This window comes from Musa acuminata, chromosome BXJ2-6, assembly GCF_036884655.1.
Source record: "Musa acuminata AAA Group cultivar baxijiao chromosome BXJ2-6, Cavendish_Baxijiao_AAA, whole genome shotgun sequence".
In the NCBI taxonomy this organism is placed as follows: domain Eukaryota; kingdom Viridiplantae; phylum Streptophyta; class Magnoliopsida; order Zingiberales; family Musaceae; genus Musa; species Musa acuminata.
In genome coordinates, this window is record NC_088343.1 from 14,981,005 (window position 1) to 15,002,598 (window position 21,594).

Consider the following 21,594-nt stretch of genomic DNA (forward strand, 5'->3'; position numbering starts at 1 on the left):
ACCTGTGTGCAGGAACAAAGGCGAGGTCGCACCTTCTCGGCGCCGCGACGAGGCTTCGCTCCACACGCAACGTCCCACCCGGACCATTGCAACCGGCCACCCCAGTTGTCCCGAGGAACGCCGCATGAGATCCTCCCGCATTCGGACCCGAACCAAGCCGCGACGACCCCGAGGCCACGGCATACAGTTGTTTCCCGCAACATCTGCCATCGTCTTTATTCGTAGCTTCCTCCACTAATGCCATCTTTATACGCATCTTCGTTTGCTATTTTTTTTTCTTTATCTTCCTCAAATTTTTTAATATTTTAATATTATAAAATATCTTACTTCACTTAGCACTGAAATTATGATATCTAATTTTTTTAAAAACACTTATTTGCAAGAAACCAGTGAGAGAAGTATTTTTAACCATAAAGTATTCAAAAATTATATCAAAACTGACTTTAAAGATCTTGCGGACCTTTTTAAAGAACATATATATATATATATATATATATATATATATATATATATATATATATATATATATATATAAGGATTCGAATGTATTTCAATAGCAAAGGAGAAATAATAACAACTGACTCGATCTAATATCTTTTTGACATTTCATGACACGTGTATATATGACTCCACCAATCACCATATAGTAAGCAATCAAGGAGATAGTATGATCCAACATCTTTATCAAATTAATATAGTTTAGTAGTACAGTAAAAGGTCAATACTAAGAAAATATTATAAAATGAGTATTAAAATAATACCCAAAAAATGAGTATAAAAAGCGTGATTGCTATTTGCTAAAATTTGGCTTCAGAATATAATATGTAAAAACTAGGGCTCCTCTAAACCCTTGTGATAAGCTGTCAAACAAAATGAGTCTTTTTAAACCATATGTTTTACTAAAGAAATATTAATTATTTTATCAAATAGAAATATTATATTATTTTGGATCAATCTAAAATCATTGATTAAATCGGTCTGTTTATATACCCAATTGGAAAGAAAAAATTAATTTAAAAGGGATATTTTTCTCCGTAAAATTGTAGAATTGAGGGTCGTATTGGGATAAATGACGTCATGGTGAGAATTAATATTCTTCTTTTGAAGGCCCTTTTGGTAAAAGATAGTTCAACGTCAACAATAAGCGTGCCTCGTGATCCTTCCGCCCCGTCCGCCCCAAAACAAATCTCACGGCTTCTTCCGCCTTCCGAGACTCGCACAAACCTACACCGTCGACGGGCTGCTCGGCGCTGTTGGATCTCCAGGCTTTCCCCCCCGTACATCCTCCTCCTCCTCGAAGTAGACAACGCATGCAAAGAGCAGGAAGACGAGATGGCGATGGAGGGCGGCGCAGGGGAGCTCCAATGCGTTGGGAAGCTGGAGATCGCGAACCCGAAGCCCGTCGGGTTCCTCTGCGGAACCCTCCCCGTGCCGACCGATTCCACCTTCCCCCTCTTCCAGTCCGCCCTCCTTCCCTCCCCCCATGTGTACGCCCTGCCCGCTCTCTCTCTCTCTCTGCCTCTCTCCTCTCTCCCCTGTGTTAGTTTTGTGATTTTCCCCCGGTTGGTGCAGAATTGGGGCGCCTAGGTATCAGATGCTGCCGGCCGAGACCGATCTCAACACCCTTCCTATTCTGTCCAACCTTCCTGAGAAGGTCTTCCCGTCCGCTGCAAAGATTAACGAAGGTTCTCTTTCTTGTCTCTCTTTGATCCTTTTTACTCGAAAGACACTGTTTGAGGAGAGCGGTTGAGTTGAATTTATACTGAGATTGCCACAGGCCCTAGCAGGAAACAAACCGGATTGTTACGTTTATCCACGGACCCTCTTTATTCATTTGATCTCCTCTTTTTCTCCCTTCCAACAAAGGTGATGTAAATCGGATTCTTATATCTATCCACGGTACCTCTTTATTCTTTGATCTTCTTTTCATCTCCCTTCCAACAAAAGTGATGTAATTCGGGAAGGGAATCAGGCAGCCAAAAGCTTCAATAATTGTTCATTCTGACACATACCAAGTCAGATTTGGTTGGAGGATTATCCAATTATGTTCTCCTGATTTGCATTCTGATATGCCTTTTTAATGAAATTATTTCGTAGCTTAAGAAACTGGTAATATGAATTGTTGTTTGAGAAGTCATTTGAGTGAACAATATATGTTTTATGTTAAAATTCAAGCTTCTTGCTGCCAAAGAAACTAAATAAGAAGAAGCCATGTGGACACTAGCATAATTAGGAAGTGGATACTACTCTTTGGTTGTAATTATTGGCATCAAGAAAGAGTAAGAAATAAAGCATAAGCTATTAAGTTCCCAAGGAAACGTGGAGGTCAAAGATGGTGTTTGTCTAGTTTAAGCATTAATGAAGTTGTTATGTATACAGTGCTAAGTGAACATACATGTCATGAATATCTAGAAGGGACATCACTATCGTTACATTGATATATGGTCATGAGAACTGGTTTGAGGAGGTTTGAAACATATGCACATCCAAGTGATGGATACGATCAGGAGAGATGATGACTAAAGGTTTGCGAAAGAAAATAATATGTTTGAATTTTTTTTTTTGTAACTTTTTGTTTTGTAGCATTTTATGGATGATAAAACAAAAAATGTCAATTTCTAATATCATCGCGATGAGTTTAATTAATTATTGGAAGTGTCCATCTTATCATTTAAATTAATAATTGTAGGATAGATGTGTCTGAATCAACTCAGTATATTCAACTTGTGGATAGAATTTGAAATGGGTTTTATTCTGTAATGCTTCTCAGTGAAAGAATTATAATTAGGATGGTATAGTTTTTTCTCTCATGAAAAAGAAAAAAAAGTGTCCGTCTTCCAAGCACTACAATCATATGTTTTTTTTTAGTGGTTGTTGTATAGTTTGGTAATTCCCGTTGTAGAGGACATAGAGATGCATGGAAGTAAAGATAGTATCAGAATCTCCAGGGAAAGAAAGGACAAACTCCTAATGGTGGTTAATATGCATAGTGATAGTTAAGAATAAGTATATTAGTGAACTGGGATGTATCCCAACTGATATCACAGAGAGAACAAGTCATACTATAGGATCGGTACATAAAGGGAGCCACATCTTTATTATATCAGTTTAAACTTTAAACAAATACCAGTCAATCCACATTTTCCATGGTAACTAGCAGCCATATCTTTTTTGTGTGTATGGATTGAGATATCGACTGGTCGGAGAATTTAACACTTACTAAACTCTGCATGTGCTACACCTGGAGAGAAAGGAAAGCAGCTAGGGCTTCCAGCAGAAGGAGGACAAAGAAGTAAAGAATCCAGAGGCTTCAAAAGAGGGAAAAACAGCAGATAATGTTGGCCTCACATGATGCATAGACGCATAAGGATGATATTGTCCTCACTCCTCACATGGAGCCCAAGTATGTTAAATGGCAAGAGCATTAGGGCACACTGATGATGTGAGGATTTATCAGCAGATTTGGGAATATGGACCAGTTCCTTTATTGGATGCCTACACTATGACAAAAGAGAATGCTGATGATGTTAGGGAGTTAGATGATATGTCGTTTATATATAAAGAGGTTATTTTATTTTATTTTTACATTTGTAATTTTTTGTGATCCTTTTGTCATTTCCTTAATGGATATCTTTTTTCCAACACGTTAAGATAAGTTCCTAAAAGGATCTATCATTATTTTTCACCTTGGAATTTTTCTTTCTTATTTTTCACCTTGGAATTTTTCTTTCCTCAGAAAGTTGAAATGATGCTTCTATCCGAAGAACTTGTTTATTCCTGATGCAGTGACCATTAATTGAAGGGATGTGGATGCCACATTGAGATAATATACCTAATCCAAGGATTAATATATATGGAATAGTTAATAAGTAGAGTGGCTAGGATTATTTTGAAGAGTAAAAAGATGGATTATCATGATCGCATGGATGAAGTCTTAAAAAAATGGGAGTCGTAGTTCACATATGTAGAATTTTTTGATAATTATTTACCTGCAGAATATTAATCAGATCGGCACAATTTGCTTATTGGCTTATTTACTATGGATGTGTATGGCATAAAGGAATGACATCAGAGAATTGGATAGTAATAAGTTTCCAATTAGGTACTCTTATTTCTTGTTATTATTCCTCACTAGCTGTTAGTTTCTTAATATTTAAAACTGTCTTCATTTGTTCTCATTGGGTAATTTTTAGTTCACCATAATGTTGTTCTATGTCAAGAATGCAATTGCTTCAGTTTATACTGCTCTCTATTGCCAACTTCTGAAGGCTGAATCCTGTTAGTCCTCAAAATGGGTTTTAAATTATTTTTTCATGGGCTACATCCATTAGTGATTTTAATGATCACCTTGCTACTTCTTTTGGTGTCCTGCCAAGAATTTGCTTGGAATTTGGAAATGGTTGAAATATTTCAGATGTGCTGTCAAATGCATGTACTTATACTCCTATGAAGTACTAGCTGTTCCATAGATGAATCTTTAACTATTTGTGTTATTCTTGAGATTTTTGTGCAAACAACAATAACAAAGCTGCAAAGTCCCAATAGCAAGGTGACAAGAAATATATTATAAAAATGGGAAAAGTACTGGGCACTTGATGGAAGCCCAATATGAACAGGATGAGGATATTGTTATCTCATAAAGTCTTGTAAGCCTTTTCTTTTGTTAAGAATTGTCCTTTTTTCACTTTTTTCCCATAATAAAATTACCTTTTAGTTTAATTAATCTCCCGGGAGGTTACTTTTCTTTGAACTTGGGAGGCTAAGGGCTAAATTGTAACACAGTCACTTGACATCTTAGGCATGCTCATCATGTTCGATCCTATCAGCATCAATCCTAATTTATATTTGTTTCAATCTTAATCTGTATTCCTGTCTGCCTAAGATTTGATCTGTATCTGGCCAAGTCCAACATCTGATGTATACATGTATTCATCATAGTCCAATATTGATCCAGTTCTTCCCATGTCAGTCTTAAGAAATATGATTCCATAATTTGGTATTTGTCTAATGTTTGTATCTCTTCATGTGTCTGCTGATTAAAAGTTGAGTTGATACAACTACTCATTTCTATTATCCTTCCTACCTGGAATGAAAGAACGACAATTGATTCATCAAGGTTTAATTACTGAAGCACTTCCCAACGGTATGTTCCAGGTCTGCTTCGAAAATGAAGATGTAATTCTAGGTTATATTTCGGGAAGGATCTGGTGCAGTTTTATAAGGATACTACCCGGGGATAGAATCAAAATTGACAGCATCTATAGGATAACTTCCATTTTGACAGTTGTTGGTTTCGTACGATATCCACGATCTCGCCTGATTTGTAATCCAATACACAAATCAATTGGTTCTGTCAGGTTAGCTAATATGTTGTGTTGTGTCAACTATTTCCACGGAAGGTGGTGAGATGATATCTTGAGCGGTTACATATTCAGGGACCCTGTTTTCATGTGTCTGCTGATTAAAAGTTGAGTTGATACAACTACTCCTTTCTGGTATCCTCTCTAGAATCTGATTCTCCTTCACTCCTGCCTAGTCTTGGAGGTTGAGGAAAGCTGGCTTAATTTAGTCTGTCCAAATACTTGATACGATGTACATGTACATATATGTAGGAGTAGAGAATGCGATCTACAATAGAAATTAGATGATTTCTGATTAAATTTTCTGATTTTGTTTTGTTTTCAGGACAAAGAAAAAGATAGAAAGGGTAAAAATGGGTTGAAAGGAGTATGAAATTGTTCTTAAAGGATTTGTGTTGGTTTTGATCATTCCTGGGAAAAACCTATTACTTTAGGTGTAACTAGACTCTAAATGGTTCAGTTCTGATTGATCTGATGAAAACTAAGCGAATAACAAGTTTGACATAGGTTTAGTTTGGACCAGGCTGACGTCAGTCCATTTTGGTGACTGTTGGATGTATTGGCTGCCACTGGAAGCCTGAACTATTTTGCTTTACAAAGCTGTTTCTTTACTCGGTATATCTTTATTCTTATTATTAGATTTTCTGTTATAACTTCAGGGTTTCATTTGGAGAGCAACCCAATTAGTCAAAATTTGTCGCGGAAATGTGAGGCTCTCGCTGTCTCTGGTCTGACGGAGTATGGAGATGAAATAGATGTAGTAGCTCCGGCTGACATTCTGAAGCAAATTTTTAAAATACCTTATTCAAAGGCTCAATTATCTGTCGCTGTTCATCGTATTGGTGATACACTCATCTTGAACACAGGGTAAGGTGTTAAAGAAATTGTTAAGGTTCACATATACTATAATTACTATTGGTCTTTAACTTTGCTTTGAATAGCCCTGATTTCGAGGAAGGAGAAAAGGTTTACAGAAGACAGAGCAATCAATCTAGAAATTCTGATCCTTCAATTTTGTTAAACTTTGCTATGCACTCTGTGAGAGCTGAGGCCTGTGACTGCCCACCTAGTTACAAGCCATCATCCATGGAGCAGTCAAGTTCCACAATCCTACCAGGGCATTTTGGACATAGAGAGGTTCCTTTTGTATCTTCAACAAACACTCATGTTAGTAAGTCTCAGTTTCTTGATCAAAATTCCAGTGGCACTCGGAAACCTTCTCAAGGGAATCAGGATGCATATTTTTGGGGTACCAAGCAGAACAAGCAGAAAAATAAAACATCAGATCCTATTGAAAAGTCTTCACAAGTTGGTGAGAAGCCGAGATTTCCAATGCAAGAGTCTGATAAGTTCAAAAGATTGGGTAATAATGGTTTTCTAAGGGTCTTGTTTTGGCAATTTCACAATTTCCGAATGCTTTTGGGCTCTGACTTGCTTTTATTCAGCAATGAGAAATATGTTGCAGTAAGCCTACATCTCTGGGATGTCTCAAGACAGGTGATATACAAGTTACTGAATGCTTGTTTAACCTTGATTTGGTGGCTTTTGTTTTCACTCTAGTTCATTCTGATAGGTCACTCCATTAACTTGGCTTGAAGCATGGCTTGACAATGTCATGGCAAGTGTGCCTGAGTTAGCTATCTGCTACCATCAGAATGGTGTTGTTCAAGGCTATGAACTCCTAAAAACTGATGATATATTCCTCCTCAAGGGTATATCTGCAGATGGCACACCAGCTTTTCATCCACAAATTGTCCAACAAAATGGGTTGTCAGTGCTGAGGTTTCTTCAGGATAACTGCAAACAAGATCCTGGTGCATATTGGGTAAGATGCTGAAATTTATTGTATTATATTTTCTAATATCTGATCCTCACTTTGATGACTTCAGTATACTAGCTTCATGGTTTTATATTTGTATTTTTCTTGTCAGCTCTATAAGGGTAATGGAGAAGATGTGATACAACTGTTTGATCTTTCTGTCATACCAAAGAAGCACTCAACTGATGATCATGATGAAAGTTGTAGTTCGTTGTCATCACTGATGGACAAAGGAAGAAGGGATTCATTGTTTTCTCTTGGAACACTTCTCTATCGTGTTGCTCACAGGCTGTCACTTTCAAAGGTACTTGAATTAAAGCTTTTACTTAGGTCAGTTTTGTGTTTGCTAATGTTTTTCTTAAACATTCCTTGTTGTGATTGTGTTCTGTAGGCACCTGATAATAGGGTAAAGTGTGCAAAGTTTTTCAAAAAATGTTTGGAGTTCCTTAGTGAGCAAGATCACCTAGTACGTTGTTTTGCCCATCAGTCACTTTCTTCAACATCTGTCCAGTTTTCTTCTTGATTTTAAATCATTGCACTAACCTGATATATTTTCCTAATCATGCAATTTATACATGCTAGGTGGTCCGTGCATATGCTCATGAACAGTTTGCGAGACTAATTTTAAAATGTTACGAGGAACTTGAACTAACATTAGAACCATTTCTTCCAGAATCAGAAGTCAGTGTTACTAACTTAGAAGATGAATCTTCGGTAGAAATGTTTGTTTCAAAGTCCCAAGATAAGAGGTTGTCTGATGATGTTAAACATGAGAATCCAAAAGAATCTGGAATGGAGAAACTCGAAACAGAAACATATTCAAATGAAAATGTTCAGTCATCTGCAACTATGGAAATCGAGACATTAGAAAGCAAGGTTAGTTCCGGAATACGTGATAGCTTGATTATGTGTCAGAACATAAGTTCTCCACCTATGGTTAGTACGGTTGCTGATCCAATCTCCTCCAAGTTAGTTGCAATACACCATGTGTCCCAAGCTATCAAATCTCTCAGATGGAAGCGTCAGCTGCAAAACACTCAAGGGGATTTGATTGACCATGGAAGCAGGATTCATGATATATCTTCCTCTGTCAATTTTTCTTTATGTTCTTGTGGTGATGCTGATTGTATTGAAGTTTGTGATATTCGTGAATGGCTTCCAAAATCTAGAATTGATCACAAAATGTGGAAGCTTGTTCTTTTGTTAGGAGAGTCCTATCTATCTCTGGGTGAGGCTTATAAGGAGGATGGACAATTGCTTCGGGCCCTCAAGGTTGTAGAATTAGCGTGTTTACTTTACGGGTCAATGCCTCAATATCTTGAGGATGCTCAATTCATATCATCTATGACCAGTAGCTCATCATGTCAGCTAAAGCTTGATAGTGGCAAAGATTCGACTTATGTAGTTGCAGATTCTGCAACAGATTTGGAACCAAAGCTCTTTGAGGATGCTTGTTGTGATGGTCAGTTCTCTTCAACTAACTTATTCTGGGCTAAGGTATGGACACACATTGGGGATGTATATGTGGAGTATCATAGAAGAAATGGTAAAGACATAACAGTTCAAGCAGAAAAAAATACATCAGGAAATGAGGTTCGAATGTCAAATGAAGTTGTGAAGGAGGTAAAACGTCTGAAAAAAAAACTAGGACGGTGCAAGCAAAATTGCAGCACTTGTTCTTTGATGAACTGTAGCTGCCAGAGTGATAGGGCAAGCAGTGGAAACAGCGCGAGCAGTAGCACCAGAGATACTCCCTCATTTTACAACAGAAAACCCAGTAGAAAATCAACAATAAAAAACTTGCCATTTTCACCTTCTGTACAAACCCAAAATAATAATAATCCATGTATGGTAGGGATATCAAGTGTTTTTGATGGTGACCAGTTGCAGTATGATGTACCTGTTGGATCGAGAGGAGATGAGGAGCCCAAGAAAAGCTCTATATCAACTGGTGTTGAACACATCAATCATGACAAGGATATTTGCACCAAAAATTCTAAAGAAGCAATTGTTTCTGAACCATGTAGTACTGATTCATCCAAGGCAAGAAGTGGAGGTGTCTTTAAGTTTCTTGAAGGTCCTAAGCCTGGAGATGTTGAATATAACTTATCTGCTGCTGTCGGTTGTTACAGAGAAGCTAGTAAAGCCATGGACGGACTTCCTAGTGGCTTAGGAGAACTTGGTTCTGTCTTGAAGAAGTGGGGATGGGTCTCCAATGAACTTGGTCGATACAAACTTGAGAACAGGAAATTGGCTGATGCTGAAATTGCATTTGCAGATGCTATAAAAGCATTTAAAGAAGTTAGTGATCATACCAACATCATACTGATCAACTGTAATTTAGGCCATGGCAGAAGAGCATTGGCTGAAGAACTAGTTTCCAAGATGGATGAACTTAAGAAGTATGACCTACTCCAAAATGCATATAAGCAAGCTATGAATTCAGCTAAGTCCGAATACACAAAATCTCTGAAACACTATGGTGCTGCAATAATGGAAATGAACTTGGTTAGTGAGAAGGTTGATACTTTTCTATGCAATGAAGCACACACACAATATGCTAACACATATCTGAGGTTTGGAATGCTTTTGGCAAAAGAAAGCATTTCAACTGAGAGTTATGACTCTGGACACATTGATGTCTTGCTTAGTGATGAAAAAAAGGAACAAGAAAAGCATGTGATATCAGCAAGCGATGCTTTTAGGGAGGCTTTGTCGACATATGAAGCCCTTGGTGAGCTGCGTAAACAGGAGGCTGCTTTTGCTCAGTTCCAGCTTGCCTGCTACTACAGGGATTTATGTTTAAAGTTCTTGGATTTGGACCACAAACAAGTGAAAGACTCTAAAACTGAAAACAAAAATCGACAGAAGGCAAAATGGTATGCCTCTTTAGCAGAGAAGAACTGGCAGAAATCTATTGCTTTCTACAGTCCGCAGACATATGCTGTTATGTACTTAAATATGCTTATGGAGCAATCATCCCTTTCTTTGCGCCTCTCAGAGTCATTTCATTCGAACACGGTATGTTATCCTGAACCCTTTCTTTTACCATGATGCAGTATGGTATTTTGTTGTCATGGACATGCTGGAATGGTGTTTGGGGTTAATATTAGGTTCATAAAACATTTGGAGAGCAAAAAGCTATAGGATACTCTGCCGTGCTAGTGCAGTCATGATGTTTGATCAGATTCTGTTTTTAAGCGTATCCTTCTTTGGCTTACACAACTATTTATCAGTGTATAACACTGGTATATAGCTCTAATTTTTACTTGTTAAATTTTAGTTTTCGGATCATCTCCATTAAGATGTTTTACAAATTGTATCTACAATATCCTTTATGGGTACAACTCATAGTATTTTGCTGACAACAAGGTTCAGATCAATATTCTAGCTCATCTGAATTAGTTAGTCTGAAATATGATGAAGGCAACAAGAGATGATTATCTTGTGACTTATATATCTCAAATCTTTACCTTTTCTGTAGATGTTGGAAGCTGCACTAGTACACCTACTGGAAGCTCGCCATGTTGTTGAAGCTGATAATGATCAGACTTCTGAGATCAAAGAGAAATTCTGGAATCAGTTACAGGCACTCCTTAAGAATATGTTGGCTGCCGCACTCTCAGCTGGTGCAAATAAAGCTGGAGTTATCAGTCAAGCACCGCATTGCAGTAGAGGTGGAGATGCTGCCAAGCTGAGGGAGATGTATAGGCTCTCATTGAAATCAACCAGTCTACATGAATTGCATGTCATGCACAAGCTATGGTTATCATAAATGAGATTTTGAAGTCAAATTGGCTTGTTGTGGCAGGTAATGTCTCTGCGCTTATGAACTCTTGACATGGAGTTGCTCTCATTTTCTTTGGTCACCCAAATGGATCTTTCATCATATTTTCTATTGGCTTTCAGCTTCTCTTTTCTTCTGAGTTAATATATACTGATATTGCTGCGGTAACCTTCCAACAGTTCTTTGTTTGTTATCCTTACGGGGGATAACCTGCAAACTAATTTCTGCTCGTTCTTTCAATTTGACCTGGAGAACTGGCACATCCAGTTAGCCTGAAAGAAATGATATGGCATCTATGCAGCTGATGGTTTTACCATTGCACCACCCGAATGCAAGAGCAACATGGCATCTTCCTCGAGAATCAAGCTGACCTTGGTTGCATTCTTTTTTGGTATCAAGAAAGCAAGCATCTAAGCCTTATTATCTCCTTTCTGGAATTATCAGGTGAATGTCTGGATCATTGTCTACGTAAATCGGTCATTATCAACTTATGTTAATGATGTGAAATGTTTTATCCTCATGCATTTCCTTTTTCTTTTCCATGCAGGAAATCTTGATTCAGTTCTCATCCCCTCTTCATCTCTATCGTCACATTCTCTTCACCTGTGGCTACGTGTATTATGGTGAAATGACAGAAAACAAGGAATTATTCACCTGAAAGATCTCATATGTACATTATCTTCTAATTGCAGAACACAGATAGCAATTTTGGCATATGTAAATTAGAAGTAATACCAATGAAATTATTGGGAAAATCTCAGTTATGCATGCTAGGATGGATCCGAACATGAGATGTGGATATTGCTATGCATAATGGATCCGAAAATTATTAGATCCAGTATTAGGGACTCACATCTAAAACTTGTCTGAATCGTGTGGTGATTGGGCAGATATGGTGGGCGCCAAGCCAGACTCCGGTCGCTGCTGCCCGTGGCATACAAGGCAGGTACGTGCTAAAGAAGGAGAGAATTGTTTCGTCCCACTACTAAGCAACGACTTTAGCTGCGGATTCATATCTACAATCCATCATTTCAAGCCGGATTCAAATCGGATTTTGGACTTATAATACGTTATCGGAAGTAGAATGTGGATCCATAACATGCACTGCATTTACATCCAAATTTTTGGATCCGGATTCGGATTATTAGCCGCTTCATCGGCAGCCTGGTCATGTCCGAAGTGTGACCGTCAAAAACAAGCTCGACTGCTTCGTCTGCTACCGTTTAGTTTACTTCTTTCATCGGCTCATAACAGACAATAAGACGGCCCGACGCGTAGAAGCCGAACAAACAACGGGGATGGCGTCCTCCGTTTGGATCTTCGCTTTCCCTTGTTGATTGTTCTTAGTGAGATCCCTCCGAGAGAGAGAAAGGGGGATGGAATCTCCGCCGGAAGACGACTTCTGCTCCATCTGCCATGATAACTTCACCCTCCCATGCCAAGCCAATTGCTCCCATTGGTTCTGCGGTCAGAACTCGCCTTCTCTCCCTCCGATCTTGAGCCCTAAGTCTTATTCTTGACTTCTTTCTTAGATCGTTGTTTTTGTTGTTAATTGGGTTTAATTGCAATGAGCCCCAAGTTTGGGACACAGTCGGGATTTTGCGCTAACGTTGGGTGGTGGATCCGATACATTCGTTGATTCCATTGGGTCGCATCCTATGCTATAAATTCTCTGATTCTTGGCTGTTGGATGAAGAATACTTATGGAATCCCCTCGTATCGGACCTAATAATATCTGATAATTTTTTGAAATGCACTTCGCATGGGGCTAGATGTGATTAAAGTTTCGGAATGGTTGTCAAGACTTGTATAATTAATCAAGATGCTTTTATTTTCCATTTGATTTGTATGCAAGGATATGAGGACCGACGTGTGTTTGAAACTGTGGACATTTACGACCTTCTAATTGTTCAAAAGAAACTTGCATCGAGTTTTGTGCGAGTAAGACCTGAGAATTCTGGTGGTGCTTGGCCATGCATACTTCTTGACCATGTGATTTTGGCATGTGTTATGTGAAACATATGCAATACGGACAGTCTCTTCATGCAACATGTTGGAGCCAATAAATTTTGAAGTGTAAAAAGATGAGGAACTTGTCATTTGGATGATTATATTCTACAATAGAATTTTTATGACCTTTTCACAAATAATTATCATGTATAAGTAGTGGTGGTTCAACTTGGAAAGACTAAAATTCCAGTGTTCTTCAAGAATGTCATGAAGAAAACTTTTATCACATTCCCCATCCTTGTCAAACATCATGCTATAATTTGGAGTGCCACATTCTTGTTTGTTTCCTAATTATTACTCATAAAACCAGTTGTATATGTTAAAATAACTGTTCCAAAACCTGTTTATTATCGTGTTGCATTGTAGTGTAGGTTCTTCTTCACCATTAGCATCATCAAGACTATGCTTTGATATAGTTCAGATTAATGCTCCACCTTGCAAGGTCATTTGTAAGTTGTCATTTTCAATCTGTGCAAGTTATCTTCATTGTTCTTCATTCTCTGTTGAGGCTTTCTCAAAGAATTAATGGTGATATTTTCAGTTCTACACATGCTTTTTCTATAATAAGCATGCCAGGTTCCCTGTCACATAGTTTCATATGGTGTCCCATAGAGATTTTACATGGAAGTAGTGAAGATCATGATATTTTCCAGTGGCAATTAGAGAACATTCCTTATGATCTTTCATATCAAAAGTGATGCCAAATTTGCTCAGATTATACATGTAGCATACAGCTTTGAAGATTAGCATTATCATCTACCACAAATATCTCAAAGATAATGGATGTACCCTTGATTTATGTTTAGCTATGATAAAAGAATTAAGGCTGGTTTTCTTGATCCCAAGTTAAGTGCCAGTGGTAGAATCAGTTTGTTATTCTTGTCTTAATGTCTTTGTTGATTGATTAGTTATGATAGTTTTCAAGACTACTCCCTGTGCACTCTCAGGGCATTGTATTCTGCGCGTGTGGCATCATGGATCTGCCCTTCAGCCATGCAAGTGTCCTATTTGCCGTCGTTTCATAACTTTGCTAATACCTGCTGATGCTGCTGTACAAGAGCGCCAGGACACAGGAGCTAGTCAAGTCCTTGAAAACATTGAGAAATACAACCGTAAGTTTGGTGGAGGCCCGTCCAGTATTATACAGGTAAATTTCCTATCACATATCTATCTACTTATGGAGTTCTTCAGGGGGACAGCAAGGAAGTCATTCCCAAGGTGATCAATATACATGCTGCCTAACAAATTTTGCTTATGTCATTATTGGAAATCATTTCTTGATGAAGTGTTCAGATGAATATTTACTGGTGCTGAATATTCATCTAAGCATATTAAGTCAAATGCATGTTTTATATGAATCTTCGTTCTTGATAAAGAATTGAATTTAAGAAATTTACTAGGCCAAGTGCAGCAAAAATTAATTCCAGCTGGGGAGGAAGGTTCCCAATACATCTACTCTATGCAATATTTGTTCTGTCAGAATCATATCAAAGAGAAATTGTTACATTATTGACCTATTTGTCTTCTATTTTTACCATATGAATCCTGTTCCTACGTAGAAGCATCGGAGCCGACTGTACTTAGCGCATTTAGGGCTTTCTTTATCTGAGTATCTATTTATTGATTGCTTTTTCAGTTCCTATGGTACCCTAGCATTGATATAACTGAAAGTGAACTTGTTAAAAAAGTTAACTATTTTGGTTTCACAGAGGTTAAGGGATCTTCCATTCTTCATGCGAAGGCTGTTAAGAGAACTGATAGATACGCAAAGGTCACTACTGCCCCTTGTCCTCAGGGCACGAATATTTTTTGCTGTAAGTAACAGACTACTCAGGCAAAGTGATGCATATTCAACAAAGCAGATTCCTGTAAATGTTTACTTAAACAAGGAAAATAACTATGATAATTGGTGCTCGTACATCTCATGACTTCTGTCAAACTTAGTTTGTTGCATTTGGTTGATATTTCCTGGTTGGATAAACTTTTGGGCAATCATGAAATGTCAATTTCTAACTAGTAGGCACCAATTTTTAGTTTAGGTATAAATTCTATAGGCTTGAGCTTGTCCAGAAGTAGAATCAGACAGTCCCTGCAAATAATATAAATAATATGTAACAGGCTTAGAATTTGATTCCTACAGATTGTTAAGCAAATATAGAGTAACTACACGTTAATTTCAATGAACATTGTCAATAGACATGCCTCATGCTCGCTTTGGTTTACTTTTGATGATATACTAAAATGTGATTGTCGGTCTTTCATTTTATGAGGCAATTTATTCAGATTTTATTTTTGCAGATGGCAGTAAGCGCAATATATGTGCTGAGTCCAGTGGACATTCTCCCAGAAGGTAATTCCACATCTGCATGATTCTCGTGGATATTTGCACTTGTACTGTTTTGTAGTTAAATAATTATTTATCATGCATTTTTCAAACAATTAATGTTGGCTCTTGGTACAGGAGTATTTGGATTTGTTGGTCTTCTGGATGATCTCATTGTCTTGCTGGTTGTTATCCTCCATCTTGCTACAATATATCGATCGGTACTTGTTTATCGCCATGGAGGTTATTGAATGGCCATCTCTGGCCAATTTATACGCATCCAGTAGAACTTATTGCAAGTTTTCTCTTGGGATTCACATAATTCATTTCAGCACAGCAATTCGTCTCTGAAAGTTCATTCACCTTTTATCTATCTGGTAGCTATCCTCTGCAGTTTCCTAGTATGTTATTACCACATGTAAAAGTGTACTTGCAACAGGAATTGTCATGTAGATATTTAGTACAGATATTGTGTTACTTCTTTTGTTCCTAGTATGTGGCATTCTCTATAAAGTTGCAGGCCTTGACGTGGAAATACTCATCGTGGCAGCGGTTCTTAACATTATCAGCAACTATCATATCATGTATCACTGAATTTGTGTTATAAATTGTTCAAATTAAAAAGAAAAAGAATTTTTTTTTCAAAAGATTTATCTGAAAAGGTGGTTTTTTTGGTTATTTTGGTAGTTATTTTTAAAGATCGTGTCTTTTGAGAAAATATCTATAAATAGATATTTAAGGGTAAATTATGTACACATCTCTAATTTATCTTTGAAGATTCTTTATTGTTTGTCATATCTACTAAAACTATTTGCATCAAACCCATAGTACTTTTATTGAGAAGAGGGTACAAATATCGTTTTTAGAAAAGTGTTTATACACGTTTCAAGTCTAAATATATTTCCTATAGTATTCTTGATCTTGTGTTTGTTATTTGTTTCCATAGTGTTTTTATCATCTTCTTTGTCGTATTTTTCCAACAATCTAAAAATGATATTTTGTGAGTTTATACAAATTCACCATAGAGGCTACAAATACTATCAAATTATTGAATCAAGATTTTATTCGTTTTGATGGAACGAATTTTATCCGTTGGCAAGATAAGATGAAGTTCATGTTGATTGCTTTGAAGATTTTCTATGTGCTTGATCCAAATCTTCAACCAATTCCTGATCTAACTAATGATGACACTGATGAAGTCAAGGCTGAACAAAAGAAGAGAATTGAAGATAAAGTCATGTGTAGAGGACACATTTTCAATGCTCTTTCGGATCGACTTTATGATCTTTATACGGTGGAATCATCTGCAAAAATAATTTGGAATGCGTTGGAATTCAAGTATCATGTCGAGGAGGAAGGTACAAAGAAATTTTAATTTCTAAATATTTTGGTTACAAGTTTGTGGATGACAAGCCAATCTTGGAACAAGTGCATGAGTTGCAAGTCATTGTTAATCAATTGAAGGCTGAAAAAATCGAACTTCCTGAACCTTTACAAGTAGGGGCTATAATAGTCAAGTTACCTTTATCTTGAAAAGGGTATAGGAAGAAGATTTTGCATGACTCCAAGGATATCACTTTGGATCAAATTCAAAAACATCTTCGAATCGAGGATGAGAGACGAGAGTGAGAACTCTTTTTGCAATATAAAAGCAAATACTGTGAATCAGCCTAAGAATTCCAACAAAGGCAAGCAAAATAAAGAGAATCATTTTGGCTCCAAAAGGGATCAAAGAAAATTTAACAAGCCAAAGAGTGGAGGCTGTTTTGTTTGTGGAAACCTAATCATTTTGCTAGGGATTGCAGATTTAAGAAATGTTAGAAACCGGAAGTCAACTCCGTTGAGGGAGATGATAATATAATCGCTACGGTGAGCGAAGTGAATGCCATATTTGGCAAGGTTTCTGGTTGGTGGTATGATACTTGTGCTACCATCCATGTTTACTATGATAAGACACTCTTCAAGACTTACAAAGAAGTCACAGAAGGGCAAGAGATTCAAATGGGAAATGAAGTTCGTTCTAAGGTGATTGGTAAGGGAAATGTGGAACTCACTTTTACTTCTGACAAGAAAGTCACTCTTACTAATGTTCTTCATGTACTAGATATGAGTAGAGATTTAGTGAGTGAGAATCTCCTTAGCAAAGCTGGAATTAAATCTGTATTTGAATCCGGAAAGTTAATTCTATCCCAAAATGAAACTTTTGTTGGAAAAGGCTATTCCGTTGAGAGAATAGTCAAATTATCTATTGTTGACAATGATTCTAAATTTAATAAATATGTTGCTTCTATTTATATTGTTGATTCTTATTCATTATGACATGATAGATTAGCACATATTGGAACTAGCACTAGTTAAGTGTGGCTTAATAAATTATCATTATGATGATCTTAATAAATATGAAATTTATGTTAAATTAAAGATGATGAAAAAACCCTTCAAAAGTGTTGAAAGATATATTAATTTGTTAGACTTAATACATTCTGATATATGTGAATTAAATAGCATATTAACGAGAGGAGGTAATAGATATTTTATTACTTTTATAGATGATGTGCCTAGATTCACGTATAAGTACTTATTGAAACATAAAAATGATGCTTTTAATGCTTTTAAGGCATATAAAACAGAATTTGAAAACCAATTGGGGAAGAAAATTAAAGCTTTAAGAAGTGATAGAGGAGGAGAATACTTTCCTAATGAATTTAACTTGTTTTGTGAACAACATAACATAATTCATGAATGTTCAGCCCCTAGAACACCTGAGCAAAATGGATTAGCAGAAAGAAAAAATAAAACTTATCTAGAGATGATTAATGCTATATTGTTGCATGCTAAATTATCTTATAATAAGTGGGGAGAAGCTTTATTGGCTGTATGTCATATCTTAAATAGAATTTCCTCTAAAAAGAATAAGATCTCTCCATATGAGTTATAGAAAGGAAGACAACCTAACATTGGTTATTTTAAAGTGTGGGGGTGTCTTGTATATTGTAAGAATAATGATCATCAAAGGACAAAATTGGGACCTAGAGGAATCAAATGTGTATTTATAGGCTATGCCTCAAATAGCAAAGCATATAGACTTCTTAATTTGAAGTCTAGTATCATAATAGAATCTTGAGATGCAGAGTTCTTTGAATATTTAATGACTTCAAGTAATAATATTCATCCTCCAACTAGTGAAGAGTTACCAATGGAGACATCTCAAAAGGTCGGTGAGTAACCTAATATTCCTTTGATTGAACATCAGTCAAGTTCACAAAAGATTAAAGAGAAATCTTATGAATTAAGGAGAAGCACTCATGTACGAAAAACAAAAACATTAAGATCGGATGAGATTGATTTTCAAAGTATTTCTTTTTATCTTGTAGAAGGAACTAATGAGAGAGTTTTAAAAATAATTCCTCTTATTTTACAAGGGGAAGATGATCCTAAATCGTTTAAAGAAGCTATGGCCTCTCGTGATGCTGATTTTTGGAAAGATGCTATTAATGATGAGATTGATTCTATTATGTCAAACCACACTTGAGAACTTGTTGATTTACCTTTTGCCTCTAAACCTATTAGTTGTAGATGAGTATTTTGTAGAAAGTATCATACAAATGGTACTGTCCAAACGTTCAAAGCAAGGTTAGTTGCTAAAGGATTTCGACAAAAGGAAGGAATAGATTATTTTGACACATATGCTCTTGTAGCTAGGATCACATCGATTAGAATTATTTTTGCTTTAGTATCAATTTTTGATCTTTATGTTCATCAAATGGATGTCAAAGCGATATTTCTAAATGGAGACCTCGATGAGGAGGTATATATGGAACAACCCGAGGGTTATGTTCTACCGGGAAATGAACATAAAGTGTGTAAACTTATTAAGTCATTGTATGGTTTAAAGCATGTTCCAAAACAATGGCATGAGAAATTTGATACAATAATTCTTTCTAATGGATTTGTTCATAATGTTGTAGATAAATGTGTTTATCTCAAAACTTATGATGACTATATGGTGATAGTTTGCCTTTATGTTGATAATATGCTAATAGTGAGTAACGACATGAAAGGTATTGTAGAAACAAAGAGGTTTCTACCTTCAACATTTAAAATGAAAGATCTTAGGCAAATTGATACCATACTAGGTATCAAGGTAGAAAGAAATAGTGGGGGATATGTTTTGAGTCAAACTCATTACATAGAGAAAGTACTGAAGAAATTCAGTCACTTAAAAATTAAAAAAGCAAATACTCCGTTTGACCAAAGTATCAAATTAGTCAAGAATATTGGAAGAACAGTGGCTCAATTAGAATATTCAAGTGCTATAGGAAGTCTTATGTATGTAACGCAGTGCACAAGACTTGATATAGCATTTGTAGTTAGTAAATTGAGTAGATTTACTAGCAATCCAAATGTAGAGCTTTGGAAGGCTATCGAAAGAGTTCTTGGGTACCTTAAATGGACCAAAGATTATGACCTTCAATACTCAAATTTTTTTTCTATTTTAGAAGGATATACCGATGCAAGTTGGATATTGAGTTTTGGAGATAACAAATTCACTACTGGTTGGGTGTTCACCTTAGGAGGTGGTGTTATTTCTTGGAAGAGCAAAAAACAAATGTGTATAACTCACTCAACTATGAAATCAGAATTTGTTGCTCTAGTAGATGCAGGAAAGGAGGCTGAATGGTTGAGGGACTTTCTATTAGAAATTCCATTGACTTCTAAGAGTGTGAATTCAATTTCTATACTTTGTGATAGTCAAGCCACTTTAGCTCATATATATAGTGAAATATATAATGGAAAATCAAGATATATAAGTCTTAGACATGATTATGTGAGAAAATTAATTAAGAGTGGGATTATTTCACTCACATTTGTGAAAATAAGTGAGAATTTGGCTGATCCATTCACCAAACTATTGAATCTCGGATTTTGATGATGAAGTCAATTGTCATTTGTTATCTAATCTATATGTTGAAATAAGTGTGTAGGATTAACTACGATGAAAGTAAGATATCCAGTAGGAGTTACGCCGGAATCAAGACAATGATCACGTTGGGAGTTTGAGAGTTCGACGGAAGTTCGGACAGTCGTCGGAGGTTCTGCGGAACAAATCCGAGAAGTCCATGAGCTTGCCAAAGAAGCTCGTCGGAACTCGCCAAGTAGATCGTCGCAAGTCCAGGAGTTTGCCGGAAGTCCGCAGGAGCATCACCGAGGGTTCATCGGATGATCGACAGAAGTTCATCCGAAGCTCGTCGGAAGAAGCGATTGACGCACCAGAGCAAGTTGCAGTAAATGTCTTGGGAAATATCGTAGTTAGCACAATGATTAAGTTGAAAATGGGAGGTGATCCCATTAACTTAATCTTGGGACAATTGGGCTCTTGAAAAATTCAAATTGGGCCGAATGGATCAACCCATTCGGACCCTGATTTCTGCCAGGCGGTTGAACCGCCCCAGCCAGGAGGTGGCACCGCCTGAGCTCGGTCTTCGAGCTCAGTCAGGAGGTGCAACCGCCTCAGTCAGGCGGTGGCACCGCCTGAGCTCGGTCTTCGAGCTCTGGCAGGAGGTGCAACTGCCCCTGACAGGAGGTGGCACCGCCTAGAGGCTCAGTCTTCGAGCGCTGCCAGACGGTGCAACCGCCTCAGTCAGGAGGTGCAACCGCCATATCCCGGAATTCCGGGAATTGACAATTTTTAGCTCGAAATTCAAACTGGGTTGGGGCCTATAAATACCCCACACTTTCAGCACTGAAAGGGCACCTAGAAACCACCGAAATTCTGATTTTACTTTGTGATTTTTAGAGCTCAAAAGTGTTGTATGAGTTGAAAGTTCTTCTTCCTCTTTTCTTCCAAGTTCTAATCTGATAAGAGAGGAAAGAAAATTCTGTAAGAGTTATCTCCTAAGCCCGTCAAAAGGAGTGAAACTGTAAAAGGGTGGTTGGTCTTCGCCTATTGAAGGAAGGCCTCTAGTAGACGTCGGTGACCTCGTCGGTGGAGGAAGCCAAAAGTGGATGTAGGTTAAGATTGACCGAATCACTCTAAATCTCGGTTTGCATTTACTTTGAGCATCTTATCCTTACTGCAAACCTCCTCAATAGTTTACTACCTTCTGCACATTTACGATCGTGTTTTAAAGTTTAGTATTTTCCGAATCAGCGTTTAGACGTAAATCAGTTTTATCGTACGAACATCATATTTCAGTTTGCGCTTACATTTTAACTTTCATCATAACTGCAAACTGCCTTCATAGATTTCCTTTAACTACTTCTCGCTTGATTACAAGTTAAAGAGATTTACGAA

General features: G+C 37.1%; 2 protein-coding genes across 4 annotated transcripts; both read left to right on the forward strand.

The window, feature by feature from the left end:
• Positions 1 to 1,151: 1,151 nt before the first annotated feature.
• LOC135615068 (uncharacterized) lies at positions 1,152 to 11,754 on the forward strand. Of its 3 annotated transcripts, none has more exons than XM_065113077.1 (11): positions 1,152 to 1,487; positions 1,573 to 1,685; positions 6,020 to 6,227; positions 6,302 to 6,857; positions 6,934 to 7,185; positions 7,292 to 7,483; positions 7,571 to 7,645; positions 7,762 to 10,200; positions 10,664 to 10,990; positions 11,089 to 11,410; positions 11,514 to 11,754. In XM_065113077.1, the coding sequence occupies exons 1-9, from the start codon at positions 1,333 to 1,335 to the stop codon at positions 10,952 to 10,954; spliced, it is 4,281 nt and encodes a 1,426-aa protein (XP_064969149.1). In that variant the 5' UTR covers positions 1,152 to 1,332; the 3' UTR covers positions 10,955 to 10,990; positions 11,089 to 11,410; positions 11,514 to 11,754. The 3 variants fall into 3 exon arrangements, with proteins under 3 accessions (XP_064969149.1, XP_064969147.1, XP_064969148.1); XM_065113075.1 differs by having other exon boundaries at positions 11,146 to 11,410; XM_065113076.1 differs by having other exon boundaries at positions 11,268 to 11,410.
• A 381-nt stretch (positions 11,755 to 12,135) lies between these two features.
• LOC103988161 (uncharacterized) lies at positions 12,136 to 15,794 on the forward strand. The gene is made up of 5 exons (XM_009406705.3): positions 12,136 to 12,433; positions 13,924 to 14,123; positions 14,686 to 14,790; positions 15,275 to 15,326; positions 15,438 to 15,794. The coding sequence occupies exons 1-5, from the start codon at positions 12,343 to 12,345 to the stop codon at positions 15,548 to 15,550; spliced, it is 561 nt and encodes a 186-aa protein (XP_009404980.1). The 5' UTR covers positions 12,136 to 12,342; the 3' UTR covers positions 15,551 to 15,794.
• The last annotated feature ends 5,800 nt before the right edge of the window (positions 15,795 to 21,594 follow it).